Source organism: Mastigoproctus giganteus, chromosome 4, assembly GCF_048544385.1.
Source record: "Mastigoproctus giganteus isolate SK-2022 chromosome 4, ASM4854438v1, whole genome shotgun sequence".
Classification (NCBI taxonomy): Eukaryota; Metazoa; Arthropoda; class Arachnida; order Uropygi; family Thelyphonidae; genus Mastigoproctus; species Mastigoproctus giganteus.
Genome location: NC_143578.1, coordinates 91,359,193 through 91,376,239, shown reverse-complemented (window position 1 = coordinate 91,376,239; position 17,047 = coordinate 91,359,193). Strand labels below are relative to the sequence as shown.

Below are 17,047 nucleotides of genomic sequence, written 5' to 3'. Positions count from 1 at the left end.
AGATGTGCAAATGTAACCCCAATTCACAAAGGAGGATCAAAGGCTGACACAAGTAATTATAGACCTGTTAGTTTAACTTCTGTTCCAGGTAAATTAATGGATGCACTGGTTAAAGAAGCACTGCAGGATCATCTAGACAAGAATTCAGTTATAGCTCAGACGCAGCATGGTTTTGTTAAGGGCAGGTCTTGCCTGACCAATTTGATTGGATACTATGATGTAGTCACAAAAGAACTGGATGCAGGGAATAACTTTGATATTATATATTTGGATCTTAGAAAGGCTTTTGATACTGTTGCACATGGAAGACTGCTGCACAAATTGGAGCAGTGTGGCATTGGAGGCAAATTGCTGCTATGGATAAGGGGATGGTTGAGTGGCAGAAGACAGAGAGTGGTAATCAATGGACACTGCTCAACGTGGACTAATGTTATTAGTGGAGTTCCTCAAGGTTCAGTGTTGGGTCCGTTGTTGTTTTCGGTGTTTATGAATGATATTGATGATGGGATATCAAGTTTAATGTCCAAGTTTGCAGATGATACAAAGGTTGGCAGGGTCGTTAAGGACAATACTGACGCTATGCTGCTGCAACAGGATCTGGAAAGGTTGAACAGATGGGCTGAGAGGTGGCAAATGAGGTTTAACATCGACAAATGTAAAGTGCTGCATATGGGAAACAGTAACCCCAGAGCAACGTATCAACTCTGCGGTACTACACTGACAGTGGTGGAGAATGAAAAGGACCTGGGGGTAATTGTGCAGGCAGATATGAAGTTCTCTGAGCAGTGCAGACGAGCTGCAAGAGTAGCGCATGGTGTCTTGTCAATGATATACAGGAATTTTTCTAGCAGGGATAAGGAGGTGATTATTCCCTTGTATAAGGCAATGGTAAGGCCACATCTTGAGTACTGTATACAGGTCTGGAGGCCTCATTTCAAGAAGGATGTAGAGCTGCTGGAACGGGTACAGAGAAGGGCAACAAGATTAGTAAATGGAACAAAGGGTTGCTCTTACGAAGAAAGGCTTAAGTTTTGCAAATTACAGAGTCTGGAGACTAGGCACCGGCGAGGTGATCTGATAGAGGTGTATAAGGCTTTGAATGGTTTGAGCATGCTCAATGCCAATGGGATTCTTCATCTTTCTCAGAATAATCACCTCAGAGGGCATAAATTCAAATTGAGGAAGGACGGATGTCGGATAGATGTGCGGAAATTTGCCTTTGGCCAGCGGGTGGTTGGTTGGTGGAACCGACTTCCATCACTTGTTGTTGAAGTTGATAGCCTAAACAAATTTAAAGCTCAACTGGACAGGTATTTCGAACGAACGGAGGGGTGAAATGGGAGTGGGTGTTTTTTTTTTTTTTTTTTTTTTTTTTTTTGGCTGATGCTGAATAAGCTTGCTTTCTTGCATCATATGCCTCTGCTAATGCTAATGCTAATGCTAGTCTGCAATCATGTGACTAAGGAGGAGGCAAGCTAAGGTAGATTAGAAGTCTGGTTAAGAATATCAAAAAGCATAACAAAGAATTCTTAGCTTATGATAATACCAGAAGGAAAGGGACGACCACATGAGTCCACTAGATATGAAGACTACAACTACTGATGATCCTGTTCAGGTTGCTGACAAACTGAATAAATATTTTGCATCTACATTCACACATGAAAAAGTTATTAGGAATGGGATACCACAAGTATACCAAGTTATAACTGGGAACTAAATGATTTTGTGTTATCTGAAAAAAAATTGTTGAAGCTAAAAATAAATAAGACACATTGGACTGACAGAATCTACCCAATTATATTAAAAGAAGCAGAAAAAAAAAAAGCAAACCCTTAGCCATAATTATGATAGAATCCTTAAATTCAGGGAAGGTCTCTACATGTTGAAGATGTCTCTCCTTTTCACAAAGAGAAATAAAATGGCAGAGTGAATAATTACAGATCTGTAAGGTTGACTTGTTCCAGGGAAAATATGGGGGTCATTAATTTGGTATCATCTTGGCAAGAATGCAGTCATATTGCAGCCGCAGAATGGATTTGTTAAGGGGTAATCTTGTTTGATTGGATGCTATGACACAGTAACAAAGGAACTGGATGCAATAAATAATTTTGACATCATATACTCAGTAACGCTTTTGACACTTTCACATGAAAGATTACTGTACAAATTGGAGCAGTGTACTATTAGGGGCAAGTTACTGTTCTGGATAAAGAGATGGTTGATTGGCAGAATAGAGACAGTGGTAATTAATGGGCATAGCTCTTCTTAGTGGAGTTCCTCAGAATTCAGTGCTGGGCCCCTTACCCTTTACAATATTTACTGATGAAGACATGTCAAGCTTAATGTCTAAGTATGCATATGATATAAAGGTTGGCATGGATGGGGGGGTTAAAGACAGGAATTTAACATTCATAAATGCAAAGTACTGGATATGGGTAGTAGTAACCTCAGAATAACATACCAATTGGATGTTATCGCACTCAACGTGGTGAATAAAACTGACCTATGGATAATTGTACAGCCCAACATGAAGTTCTCTGAGCAATGCAGACAGGCTACTGGTGGGGAGGGTCTATCAATGATATATATAGTAATTATGCTGGCAAGGAAAGGAGGCGATTATTCCATTGTTTACGATAATAGTTTGGCTACCTATGAGTCGCCCACAATGTGGTTCAAGTCTTGAGTAGTTTTGTAGTTCACGGGCTGGGTGTGGTTCCAGCTTTTGAACATAAATAATTTAATACAAAAAAACAACAAAAATTAATATACCAAGTCATGAAGTAACTGTTTTTATTATTATTATTTTTTTTTTAAAGAATGCACTGCAGTTTTATTACATAAATTGAATTACACCTAACACCACTCTACTACTGATAAGTTGTATACATTCTTCTAAAAGGTATGATTAGTTTTCTAGATTTAAACTATTATTTTTAACTCCCCCCCCCATCTCAATATCTCATTGTCACACATGGAGTTAAAGAAAAGAAAAAAAAAAGACATTCACATTATCTCTTATTATAATGTTATTATTAAACATCAGCATTACTGCCATCATATAAAACCAGTGCTACAGAATTAGAAATTGAATTGATGCTAAAACTGAAATAAAACTAACTTTTTAGGATCACATTCATTGCTAGAAGTACAATATAATTTAAGTAGCTTATGGTCACATATACAAAACTGTCTGCATTTTAATTTTTTTACTCTATATTAAAATTATTGTTACAAAGTGTATATACATTTTCAGACCCCTTTGAGATAATGAGGATATAAATATAGTTATAAAGATTTGATTGGATTTGATTTTTTATGGCACATGGGAAACTTAGGCCAAGTTGCACAAAATCAAAGGATTTAGAAAAAAATAATACAGAATATAATTAAGAAAAAAAAAAAATGCAGATTTTGAAATTGAAGCTGTAAAATGGGGGGGGGGAGGAATTTGGGTAGATCCAGTCCCATTGTGGTTTTAGCTGATTAAGCAATCTGCAGAATTATACAGTATAATCCCAAGTAGATATGGCAGGTGTTAAATAGTGGCAAATGATGCAAGATTATACACAGTCAGCCAAAATAAAACTTCCCATTTCACCTATCCATCCCCTCCAATAGTATGTCTACTTCTTCCTTGAATTTATTCAAGCTATCCACTTCCACAAGAGCAGATGAAGTTTGTTCCATCTGCTATTGCACACCTATTCTGCAACCATCCTTCCTCAATTTGAATTTATAACCCCCTCACATGTGTAGTCTGAGCAAGAGGAAGAATACCATCAATCCATTAAACACCTCAATCAGATAACCTTGCAGGTGCCTAGTCTCCAGACGCTGCAATTTGCAGAACTGAAGCCTTTCTTGGCTTCAGTTCTGCTGCCGTTTCTCAACCCATCTGGCTACTTTTTATAGATCTTGGTGCAGAAGCATACTGTCATTAACCACCCTGCCAACCTTTGTATCATTTGCAAACTTCAACATTGAGCCTGATATGCCTTCATCAATATCGCAACTTGCCCTTAATGCCACACGCCCTAATTTGTACAGTCTTTTATGTGCAACAGTATCAAAAGCTTTCCTGAAATCCAAGTTATGATATCAAAATTTTTTCCATCCAGTTCCTTTGTGACTGCGTCATAGCATTCAATCAAATTGGTCAGATAAGATTTCCCCTTAACAAACCCATGCTGTGACCAAAGTATAACTGCACTACCATCTAGACATTCCTGCTTTACTTCTTTAAACCGTGACTCCATTATTTTCCCTGGAACAGAAGTTAAGCCAAGTCTGCAATTACTTGTGTCACCCTCTTATCCTCCCACTTTGTGAACCAAGGATACATTTGTATCCCCGGTTCACATCTTCACTCTGCGGGAACTCCCCCTAAATCCAAAGATGTTCTTATAATTATGACTAAGAGTTTACCTCCTTTGCATAACATAATTGGATAGATCCCATCCACCCTAGGTACCTTTCTTATGTTTAACTTAACACTTTTAACAATTTCTCTTGCACTTTCCTCTCAGTTATTACAAAATCATTTAGCTCCCTGTTTGAGTGTGATAAAAACTTCTGGAATTCTCCTCCCTTAATAACTTGTCATGCGTGGATGTAGATGCAAAATACTCATTCAGATTGTCAGCAACCTGAGCAACATCATCAACAGTTGATCCATCAATATCAAGTAGGCCAATGTGATTCATCCTCTTCCTTCTTGTGTTTACATAAGTAAAGAAGTCTTTGCTGTTTTTCTTTTCATCCTTTGACATAGATTTCTCATAATCTGCCTTAGCTTGCTTAACCTCCTTGATGACAGACTAGTTTTTATTTACCATATGCTTTTGCATCACCTGATAATTTATATGCATCCCATGCATTTTTCTTCTCTGCCACAAGTCTTATTAGTTCATCTGACATTCATTTAGGTGTAGGCTTTGAACAGTATTTCTTAGTTGCCACGAAAAGCCTAGTTGCTTCTATGATTATTTCCTTGAATACATACTGTTTAGACTTTTCTGATGGTAATATCACCAGTTGGTGCTACTGTACAGAATTTAAAAACTCTCTAAGTAGATCCAGTCCCATTTTGGTTTGACTAATTCAGCAATCTGCAAAAATTATACAGTATCATCCCAGGCAGATATGGCAGGTAACATTTTAAGGTGTACAGTTTCGTTTAGTCTTTGTCAACTACATTCTTCACCTCTATTGCAGAACAGAGGGATTTAATTCTCTGCATCTTTTCCAACATTAAAGCAAGCAAAAGAGTTTTCTTCATCTGCATTTCTAATCCTGATTAGGTGTAAACTGATTAAAATTGGCCTAAGGGTCAGCCTTATGCTGATTAGACCTAATCAGGCTATATACCTTTTTTTTTTTTCTTTAAGGATAAATAGAAACTCTACATTTATAGAATAAATGCTCATTTGTGCAAGATGGCAAGAGCCATTACTAGGTACAGACCTGTGTGTGTGTTTAACAGTAACCATCTATTGCAAAATTGTCCATTGTTATGCACATTGTATGAAAAATGACACAAATTGCACATATGTTTTCAATAATAAAATATGTCCATACAAGGAGGCTCCGCAGAGAAACTCAACAAAAAACTTTTGCAAATGAATTATATTAAGAAAATGCTTATTTTTTTCAATTTAATTTTTTTTTTTTATGTATATGAGAATTATTAGTAAAATAATAAGAGGAGTTTACCTCAATATAATACGTAGAACACTTCTGTATGATACCCTCCAGAAATTAAAACAGAAAAAACCGACAACTTACCGGTACATTAGAGTAAATTATAAATAATCAATTTAACACAATTCAAATCAATTAAAAATCAAATTAACGTAATTAAAAGAATCTAATGAAAATATTCAAAACGATTTTTTGAATATTTTTGTTGGATTCTTTTAATTACGTTAATTTGATTTTTAATTGTTTTAAATTGATTTGAATTGTGTTAAATTGATTATTTAATTATTTATAATTTACTCTAATGTACCCGTAAGTTGTTGATTTTTTCGTTTTTTCCGTTTTAATTTCTTGAGGGTATCGTACGAAGTGTTCTACGTATTATATTGAGGTAAACTCCTCTTATTATTTTACTAATATTATTATCAAGGTAGAACATATTGAGTATCACAGCTCTGATTCATACTATCTAAGTATATGAGAATTAAAAAAAATTAAATATTACTATTATTGATTTGATTTTAATTTAAAGGTAACTACTGCATGATTACTGATGTGTATAAAATTTAATACAAATTTTCTTAATATGTTATTTCTTTAAAATTTTTTTTTTTTTTTTTTTTTTTTTTTTTGCAGTTTGTGCCTACAAACAATGTGGGTTAAATGTGGATGGTGGACCCATGCAGGACTCTACACCATACAGGTCCGGAAGCCTCATTTTAAGAAGAATGTGGATCTATTTGGAATGGGTGTTGAGGAGAGCAACAAGATTACTCAGGGTCACAAAATGGTACTCTTACCAACAATGACTTTATTTAAACATAGTGACTGGAAACTAAACACCTGCAAGGAGGCTTGATTGAAGTTGGTCCTTGAGGCTGTCATAGATATTCTCTTGGGTGTGCCAAGCTGAACTTGCTACCTTGGAGTCTGAAATGCTGATGGAACTGATATTCAGGTGACACTCAAGTCAAGTGGACTTAATTTCAACAAAATCCGGTCAGTCTGTGACAGACAAATCCTCTGCTTGCACCTTCACGATGGTGGAACTGTTAGTAACCCTGGGTACAGCACCTAACATACTGGAAGTGACCATCCAGGTACAAACCAACCTAAGCAGGAGTCAAGGTGTGGTACCCCACATCACACAGAGGAGTTCTTCCCCCTCTGTGTTACCAGGCAATATCAGGTGGTAGATGACTCTCATCAACTGATGCAATACCATCACTTTGCTTATTGGAGGCTCGAAGTGGTGGAACCTATGTTTAGTTTCCAGAGCAAGGCTTTAGCAACCCCCCCCCCCCCAATCCCTTTCATCATGCAGTACAATTGATGTCTTTTGAGATTATGATGGAACATCATGACGATATCCAATCTTCCTTACATTTTGAGGGTAGAGCTCTAAAATAGTGTTTGCAGGCCAGTCTGCAGACATTATTTTGGTCTGATGGACTATTTAGGCCATCAGACCAAACTTATTGGTAACTCTCAAGGAGGTTTCCAAATCAGATAGTGTATAATCTTGTTGCCTCTACTCTGGCAGATAGTTACTGGAGGAAGTCCGAGTAGTGTGTGTTTATGTGATGGCATTGTTGAGGCCACGTTATGTCAAGGAGCCGGGTATTTTCTTGTCATGTGTATGCCATATTCAAAAATTTCATTACTTCATAAGGCATGCCCTCCCCACCTTTTCTTACTGCCGAATACAATGTGAATTGTCAAACGAATAGAACAAACTTATATGCGAAAAGATCCAAACCTCTCAAACACTTCCTAGTTCATTTCACAAATATATGTGGTCTCAGTTCTAATCTCAATGATTTCTATTTCCACTTACAGTCTGCCAAACCCCATGTACTCTTTCTGACAGAATCCCATTTTATCGGTTGATTCAACCATTACTCCTCTCAGTTGTCCGAATTATTTTCTGTATGATTCCTTTCACTTCAAAGGTGGTATTTATGAATATGTCTGTTCTTATATTTCCTGTCACAGACTTAGTCATTTGGAATATCCTCTTTTTGATCTTCTCTGGCTTAAAATCTCTCTAATACGTTCTGTCAAATTCATCTATTGCTTCTATCGTTCTCCCTACTCCACTTAACACTCGGAACTGTTTGACTTCCTCTCTTTGAAAGTTGACTTTTTTCTCCAGTCCAACTTTGCTAACAGTGCGGTAATTTTTCTTGGTAATTTTAATGTTAACATCTCCAGGTGGTTTCCATTTTCTAATCACATGGACCCAGCTGGTTGAGTTGCCGAGGCTTTTGCAATTACTAATGACCTAGCACAGACTGTTCATTTACCTACCAGAAAATCCTAACGAAGCAGCCAACATGCTTGATATTTTTCATACAAACAACCCTTGTATATACACGGTCAAGGTGAGTGGTCCTCCCGGCACCTGAGATCACGACTTGGTGAAATTCTCTTCTCTGACGGAGCCTTTCTCTCATGGCCACTCTCAGCCTAGTATTGTTTGGCATTACAAGAATGCAGAATTCTGCAAGATTTCTTTTCTTCTTTCCCTTGGTTAGATTAATGTTTCAAATCTTCTGATATGCTCACATCTGATAAGTATGGGCTTGGCACACCCAGGGCCCTGAGCTGGATATCATCAATGTTCACTTTCTTGGCGATTCCCTTCTACTTTGACACTCTTTCTCTCTCAGGGTAACTCGGGAATTTTTTTTTTTGTCTGGTGCAGCACAAGCCTCAGGTTTCCTTGCACCATATAGCTAATAATAATGTCAATGTTTGCTCAGGTCGTGTCAGTGAAATTATTCTTGTAGGGATGAAATCCTTTATTCAACACTCCAGTTTAAAATCTCTTCCTTTATCTAAATCTTGGCTTGGTTTTTATGGTGCATGGGAGACTATAAAAACCAAAACCAAGCCAAGATTTAGATAAAGGATGAGATTTTAAACTGGAGTGTTGAATAAAGGATTTCATCCCTAAATCTTGGCTTTCCAATAAATGTGTTAAGGCTGTTCAAGTGAAGAATGTTATCCATCCATGGATAACATGAATGGAAAAATTTGGTGAAACTCAAGCCATTGTTCTTGAAATTTCAAAGGCTTTTCATTGTGTTTTGCATAAAAGTCTTCTAAGATTCCATCTTATGGTTTGCCAACTGTTTTTTGTAATTGGGTATCCAGTTTTCCCTCTCTGAGTGCTCACTGTGGGTGATGGCTCTGTCTTCTAACTTCTCTGCTAATGCTGGTGTTTCCCAAGGTTCAGTTTTCTCCCACTCTTTACCTCTTGTATATTAATGACCTTCTTCCATTGACTGGGAACCCTCTCCACAGTTTTGCCGATGACAGCACATTGCATTTTACCTTCCAGTCTGGGGCATAAACAGCTTCAACTTCTCGAATATCCATACCAATTCCTTAAATGCTGATCTCCAAGTAATTCTGCAGTGGGGTAAAGATAACTTAGTTGATTTCAATCCTCCTAAAATTCAGCCCTGTCTTATATTTTGCAAAAAAGATTCTTCTGCTCCTATTCTTATCTTCGACAACACTTTGATTTCTAGGGCAAGATCATATCTCAATTGGGGATTACCCTGGCTTCTAATCTCTCTTGGTATGAGCACATTACAAATAATGCTTCCTCTGCATTTAAAAAAACTGGGGTTTTCTCTTTTGCGATCAGCATTATTTTTCCTCCATACAGCTGTTCACTCTGTACAAATTGTAAATCTGCCATACCATGCAATACTGTTCCCACATCTGGAGTGATGACTTCTAAAACTCAGAGGCTCCAAGATTCCATTCAAAAGAGGGCAGTTAATTAATAACTCATCTCTAACAGTCTCTCTCATACGCATTCTGTTTCTACTGCATGCCTTTTCTATAGATACTTCCATGGGGACTGTTCTTCTGAATTGGCTTCTTTAATTCATTCTCTCTCTCCCAAAGCAATTTGAACAACATTCTTTTACTGTCCAACTTCAAACTCGCAGAACCAGCTTTTCTTCTTCCTCAGTTTTCATTCAACTTCTGTAACAACCTTCCTTCATGTATTTCCTGAAAATTACAACCTACAGAAGTTCAAGTCTAATGTCAACAAGTATTTTCTTTTATCTTTTCAACCTTCAGTCCATGCATGGTAGTAAGTAACTATGAAAGTATTTCAGGCTTTAAATGGATTTGAGTAAATTTTGAATTCTGATGGCATTCACACTGTTTCTTGGCCAGCCCACATAAGGAAACAAATTTAAATTGAAGGATGGTTGCAAGATAGATGTACATTGTTGGAGAAAACTACCATCTAGCATTGTGGAAGCGAGTAGCTTAGATAAATTTAAGGAAGGATTAGACATATTGTCAGAGGGCATTTTTTTCCCCTTTTTTTTTTGCTAATGCTGTATAAACTTGCATCCCTGCATTATTTTACATTATTACAATTGTTACTACCTGATACCTTCATTTAACAATTTTAATACTAATACTAACTGGATGATTTAACAGTATTTTGCTGTTTGTGTATATATCAGCCAGCCTTTTGGTGGAATGTTGAATTAACTGCTGAAAAAAAAAAAAAAAAAAAAGGAAAACTGTACAAAAAAAGCAACCTTTTTTTTTTTTTTTTTGAAGGTTTGGACGGAGTGATTTGGCAGAAGACAGTAAGTTAATAAATGGCATAATAGTTGGCTCCTTCACCAAGACAATGTGCCATGTGATATTTCACTCACCCTCCAGCAATTTTTGACTGGCAAAAACATTTCCATCATGCAATACCCACATTATTCATTTGGTTTGACACTGTGCAACTCTTGGCTATTCCCAAAATTAAAACAGGACACAAAAGGAAAATGATTTGTGTCAATTCAAGAAATCCAATCAAACACAATGGACCACTTAAAAGCATTCAGTAAAGACAGCTAAGACATCTGAAGATTGTGTTCACTCAGCCATAGAGGTTAGTGGAAAACCATTATAAAATGATATTAAAACTGTCAGCAGTTTTTAATAAATATATATTATACAAATATTACATCATAAAATGTATATATCTGTTAAAAAAATAATTTTGTAAATACTAGATCTTTTATTAATGCAAAAACTAATATAAAAACAATTTATGAATACAGATCATGAAACAAGAAAAAAAATTAAATTGCTTTACATTGAAAAACAGATATTTATATACACTTCAGCTCCTATTGCACATTTAATCTCACACTTTATTACATTATACTTTTTAAATAACACCTTTTACTACATAATTTGATAATATTTTCCTGTATTGGGATCATAAAAACAGTCTAGCTGAGGATCATAAAGTAATTCAATATCTGCTGCTTTATCTGGACTTGCTTTCATATCTAGAATGATAAAATGAAAATAACAATACAGTATATGTTTAAAATATTAAGCATTAATATCAAAGAGCACATGCTTTAAACCTGAACAAGTGAGTTTCCACAAAGTAATGCAACATTTTATCATGCATCTTCTACAGGGTAATTGGGCATGTCATCACCTATGCAGAATGTTCTATTTTGGCAGGTTTCACTATGAATTAGCAATATTCACATGAATAATGGTTTGTGTTTTTCATGTCATAAATGTTTCTTTTTTTTTAATCTACAAGTGTGATAATTCTGATATTAAATCAACCATAATAGAAAAGAATTGATGCCTAGCACTTCTGACTAGTCTAAAGGCAGGAAAGATTTCAATGATAAACTGAAGAAAATGTTTGAATATTTTTGTCGGTCTTACATATGTATCTATTTCTTTAGTTAAATTCTAAAGAGTTAAATTCAGCTAAAGAAACACAGTTTAACAGAAACTTGAATATGAGGAATGTTTTCAGTTAATATGTTCATACAAATGGTGAATCAAGAATAAAAAAATAACAAAGAATTGAATTTGTTCTGATCTTCAACCTTTTGACAGCATGCAAATTTCCTTCTAAATGACAGATGCACCTTTGGATCAGGTATGCCATTTTATAAGCTTAAAATCTGCATGAAAAAATTTAAAGATGTTCCCTTTTTTGATGCTACACTTTATTTCAATCTATTATGAACACAATTTTGAATAATCCATATTTTTATAATAAGAGTGTATATTTTAAACTTTTTAAAAACGAAACCACCTTTTCCATGTGTTAGATATGTTTTTTCACATGCTAAAAAATGCCTGCATTTGGACATTACCTTCATTGTCAATGAGTGAAACTTGAAAGAAACTAAAATTGAATATCCTGCATGCCATAGTTAGTGGTCCATCAGCAAGACACATAAATAACATGCGAAATAAGCCAGTGCTTCCGATGAGAGATGCATGGATCAAAGGTGATGGTAGCGCACTTTGGAAATTTTAAATTCTGTTAATTGTAAATTAATGTTTTTCAACATGAGGTAATTAATATGCATGAATAAGCTTAAGAAAAATGCTTGTTTTTAATTTTTTTTATGGCCAAAATTCTTCGATAGCAAAACAATTGATGATACAGATCAATTGAAAATACAATATTTTCAAATGATCTGTATAATCATACTGTGGAGTTAATTTTAACTGGGTTGTCAGCTGTTATACCACTGGGTACCTACCCACCCACCAATGAAGGGCCAAATAGCCCTGAAACAGCCTGGGTGGTTTCCACTGAGAATAAATAACAATAGTTACTTAAAACAATAGTTCTCTATTGGGAAAGTGTTCCTCATTCCAAGTATAATTAACAGGCAACTCATTGACTGAAGAAATTCATAAATTGCCATTGATGTCACTTGTATAGATTTTGTTTAAACTAGAAAAAAGCAGCTTTGGCATACTTTGTCCAGGGACACTCCTATCAAAGGGTTAAACACAGAAATCTTTAGTGAAAAAATTAAAACTGGTGATGAAATATGATATGGGTGTAGTGTTTCAGCGTTATCTAGAGAGTTAACATTAACAGTATTAGTTGTCATTATTACACAAACTTTATTGTCTAACACTTTCATAACCTAAATCTTCTTCTTCAAGAGAAGTGTTTCCATTTAAAATGGGTTTCCTCAGCCTACAAGTTATTTCTTGTTAGGAATTTTTTCCCACCATAAAGTGCGGTTCAGGGTGTCTTGGTCGGTTAAGCCTCAGGCTGTCATGCACTCCCGTACTCCATCCATCCATGTCCTCCTAGGTCTTCCTCTTCTCCTTCTTCCAGGATAGTCTTTGGAAATCTGTTTTCTTGCATCCATTTTACATGTCCATACCACGTTCGACACTTTTCTTTGATGGTGTCAATAACAGTCTTTTTCACTTCCATTTTTTCCCTTATGTCTTCATTCCATTTTCTGTCTCTTCTAGAAGTTCCTGCTGAGCATCTCCAAAAATCCATTTCTGTGGAGAGCAATTTGTTTTCCGCTCACCTATTCAATGTCCAGGTTTCTGCTCTATACAATAGAAGACTTTGTACAATTGTTTGAAATATGTTTCTTTGTTTTTGTTTTTTGTTATAATCTAAATAAATACATAAATTAAATAATATGCAGTACTCAATAAAAATTTAGGGCTGAAAGCCTCAGACTACAGAAAACTTACTAGACATAGAAGTTAGTGCATTACATAGTCTATACATAGTAAGTTCAACCAAAGTTATTACTTGGCATTGTTTTATTTACATCTCATATTGTGAATGTCTTCATAATGAGTTGCCTGTTCATTATCTTTCAAATAAGTAATGATTCCCCAATAGAGAAGAGTATTGTTACTTATTCTGAGTGGATACCACCCAAGCCATTTCAGGGCTATTTGTCCCTTCATTGGTAGGTTGGTTTTAATTATTCAGCCCTAAACTTTTTATTGAGTTTTAAATTACTGTACGCCATTTGGCATCTTTCATATTGTGGAGTTAATTTCACGATTGGGTTGTTAGCCATTATACCACTGGGTGCCTACCCACCCACCAATGAAGGGCCAAACAGCCCTGAAATGGCTTGGGTGGTATCCACTGAGAATAAGTAATAATAGTCTTCTCTATTGAGGAAGCATTCTTTATTTGAAGATAATGAACAGATAAACTTTTATTTACATTTTATATTGTGAAGGCATTCACAATATAAGATGTAAATAAAACAATGTTATGTAATCCACTTTGGTTGAACTTACTATTGATGCAATGCACTAACTTGTACATACAGTGCAAGCTCTATATAACGACCCCGTAGAGGAAAGAGGAAAATGGTTGTTATATCGGAAGAATATTATATTGATCATTCATAAAAATCAGCAACAAAACAAGTAAAAGCTTGAAAATTTAATGTAACACTACTAATACAGTATAGGATAATTTTATTTATAATATGTACTATAGTAATAAACAAGAAAATTATTATTGTAGGGTGCAGTAAGGTTACAATTAAATTGTAAATTTCACTACAAATTTCAGAATTATGAAGGTGTGCAATAGCAGTTATTTCAGTTAGGCTGTGCTTAAAAAAAAAATAAAAATAAATCTATGTACAAGTTCTAATCTTTGATGAGCATCTTTCACTGAAACTTTCTGTCAATCACAGTAGGTTCTTCATCTTCATCAATACAAATTTCAGAAGATTCCATTATGTCTGCAATGAGTTCCTCTTCATTCATGCATATCCTGAAACATTCAATATCTACATCCACTTCTGCATAATCTTTGAAGCTTAAGTTTTCCTGTAAGCTCAACTATTTCTTCCCTATTATTGGACTGTTCTTTGCAATTAATAGAGGAAAGAAGTATGTGAAACTTCACATATTGCATCATTCAAGATGGAAAATACAGCATGTCTGAAGCAATTGGTAATCATTTTCTCATAAACTTTATCACATGCTGAAACACATAAATACATTACCTGTTGCCTGCAGGATGTCGATTTCACATTGATTTTTGCTTTCAAGACATAGCACAATTTTGTTTAATAGCATTCTTCGGTAGTTTTTCTTAAATGATTTTCCTTCCATTTGTTGGTAGCGTAAATGTCCATGGCTGCATTTTCACCACACCTTTTTGAAAGAAAAGCCATGAGTCTTAATTTTTGGAGCCATCCATCTGAACGTTTGCCTTAGTAGCTGATGCGCCAATAAAACCAAAAAAACCAAACCAAACCAATCTGAACGTTTAAATTCTTCAATATCCATTCAATGCGCAAATGATTTAGCCACAGCTTTTAAAAGATTACCGTCTATGGGTATATTTTCTGCATGCATCATCATTAGCCATTCCAAAAGTACCTTTTCAAGATCCGGATACTTTGCCTTTCATGCTCAAATCCTACCTGGTGCAGCAGATTTCTCTAAACTTTCAATCTTTTTCTGATCATTCAGAATAGTGAACAGAGTACACTTAGGAATGCTGAGCTGTTTGGCAATGTCAGTATTAGAATGCAAACCATTATCTACAGCTTGCAAAATCGTAATTTTATCTGCGAGAGAGAAAAGGGCATGGGAAATCTTAACAAATGATTTCTCATGGTCAGGCTACAGTTACTTCAATATATTTGAAGTGTTCAGTCATTTTTAAATTTGAATATTATAATAAAAAAGTAAAAATTCACTTTAAGTGGTGGAAATTTATAGTCGTTATAGAGAAATCTTTTTATTTTCAAGGTCATTATATATTTTACATTATATATGTAAAATAGCATTAGGTTAATGAGAAATTAGCTGGGACCAATCATATAGGACATTAAAAAGAGGGTCGCTATAAAGAGCTTCGACTGTATAACATACAACAATAAAAGAAAGAGCATTAAAGAAATTTAGCAATTTCTCAACAAGATTCTTGACTATAATGCGTGGCTATTAAATAAGACTGCACATGCACCACTACACACCAAGAGCTGCCCATGGAACAAAGGCACAGCAATTGACTTTGAACCTTTCCCAAGTTATCTTCCAAGTCAGGTTCCAACACGCTCATTCACTTTGTGGTGATAGCGGTTTTCACTATCTTGTGTTTTGGCAGTTTGCTGAAAAATTGGCAGACAAAAGAATTGAATGATGAATCAACCTCAAATTTTTAACAAAGTAAAGAAAACACCAACTGAAAGTTATGAATTATGTCAAGTTTATGGGGAAGATACTATGTCAAGAGCTTGCATGTTTGAATGGCATAAAAGATTTTTAGAAACAAGAGAGAATGTGGAGGATAATGAATGATAAGGCCAACCAGTATCCATGAAAACTGATGAAGTGGACCAGGTAAGGACAGTGATTAAAAGCAATCGTCGTTTAAGAATTAGAATTTTCTTTTTTTTTTTTTTTTTTATGAAAAACCCCAAACAAGAAAGGTATCGAAACCTATAGTAATTAGTACCATGCATGGGTTGAATGAGAAGTATGGGGGGAGGGGGATGCCGGAAACTTTGCTCTAGAGACTAAACATGGGTTTCACCACTTCAAGCCTCCAATAAGCAAAGTGGTATGGTTGCATCAGAACTCAATATAGACAAAGAAAGAGTTAGAAAAATTTTAGGTGAAAATTTAGGCATGAGAAAAGTTAAGTGCCAAGGTGGTGGCAAAATTTTTGAATGACGATCAAAGAATGAGAAGACTCCAAGTTTGTGAGGATGTTTTGAAAAAAACTGCAGATCCAGACTTTCTGAGTACTGGAATTACTTGCAATGAAAACTGGCTGTTCCAGTACAACCCAGAAACTAAAAGACAACAAATGCAATGAAAAACATAACAATCCTCCAGACCAAAAAAAAAAAAAAAAAAAAAAGCAAGAACGTCAAAATCAAAAATGAAAACCATGTATGTTTTCTTCGATATCAATGGAATTATTATTGCTGAATATGTTCCACCAAATCAAATTGTCAATCAAACATACTACACTGAATTTTTGACAAGGCTGTGTGAAAAAATTCAAAAGGAAGAGACTTGAACTGTCTAAAGATGGCTGGATGCTCCAGCACACAACATGCTCTCTGTTCACCAGTTTCTGGCCAAAAAAAAAAAAAAAAAAAAAAAATCCCTGTGTGTGAACATGCACCCTATTCACTAGCCCTAGCCCCTTGTGAATTTTTTTTTTCTCTAAACTAAAAAGTGTACTTAAAAGGGAACCCATTTTCAGTCCATTGAAGACATACAAAGGAAAAAAAAAAAAAAAAAAAGACCAAAATGTTAAAAGGGTTTACAGAAGATGACTTCTAGAAATGTTTCTGTGCTTGGAAGAAACATATGGAACAGCGTGCACATGCCCAAGGCAATTATTTTGAAGGGGATAACTTGTAAGCATGGGTGGTGGCAGGATATTTTGCAAGGTGATGCATGTGGGAATAAATTTTTTGTTCACCAAATTTTTGAATACATTTTAATTGTCAAGTTTTACTGATTTACATGTACAGCCAAGCCAACGTTTCTTGATCGG

The 17,047-nt window shown here is 35.2% G+C and overlaps 1 protein-coding gene across 1 annotated transcript in view; it reads right to left on the bottom strand.

Annotated features, from left to right (window-relative positions):
* Positions 1-10,926: 10,926 nt before the first annotated feature.
* LOC150086905 (uncharacterized) overlaps positions 10,927-17,047 on the bottom strand; it is a 152,366-nt gene continuing 146,245 nt past the window's right edge. The window contains exon 15 of the mRNA XM_090372316.1: positions 10,927-11,033. Within this exon, the coding sequence (XP_090228442.1) occupies positions 10,927-11,033 (107 nt within the window). The remainder of the gene's footprint in view (positions 11,034-17,047) is intronic.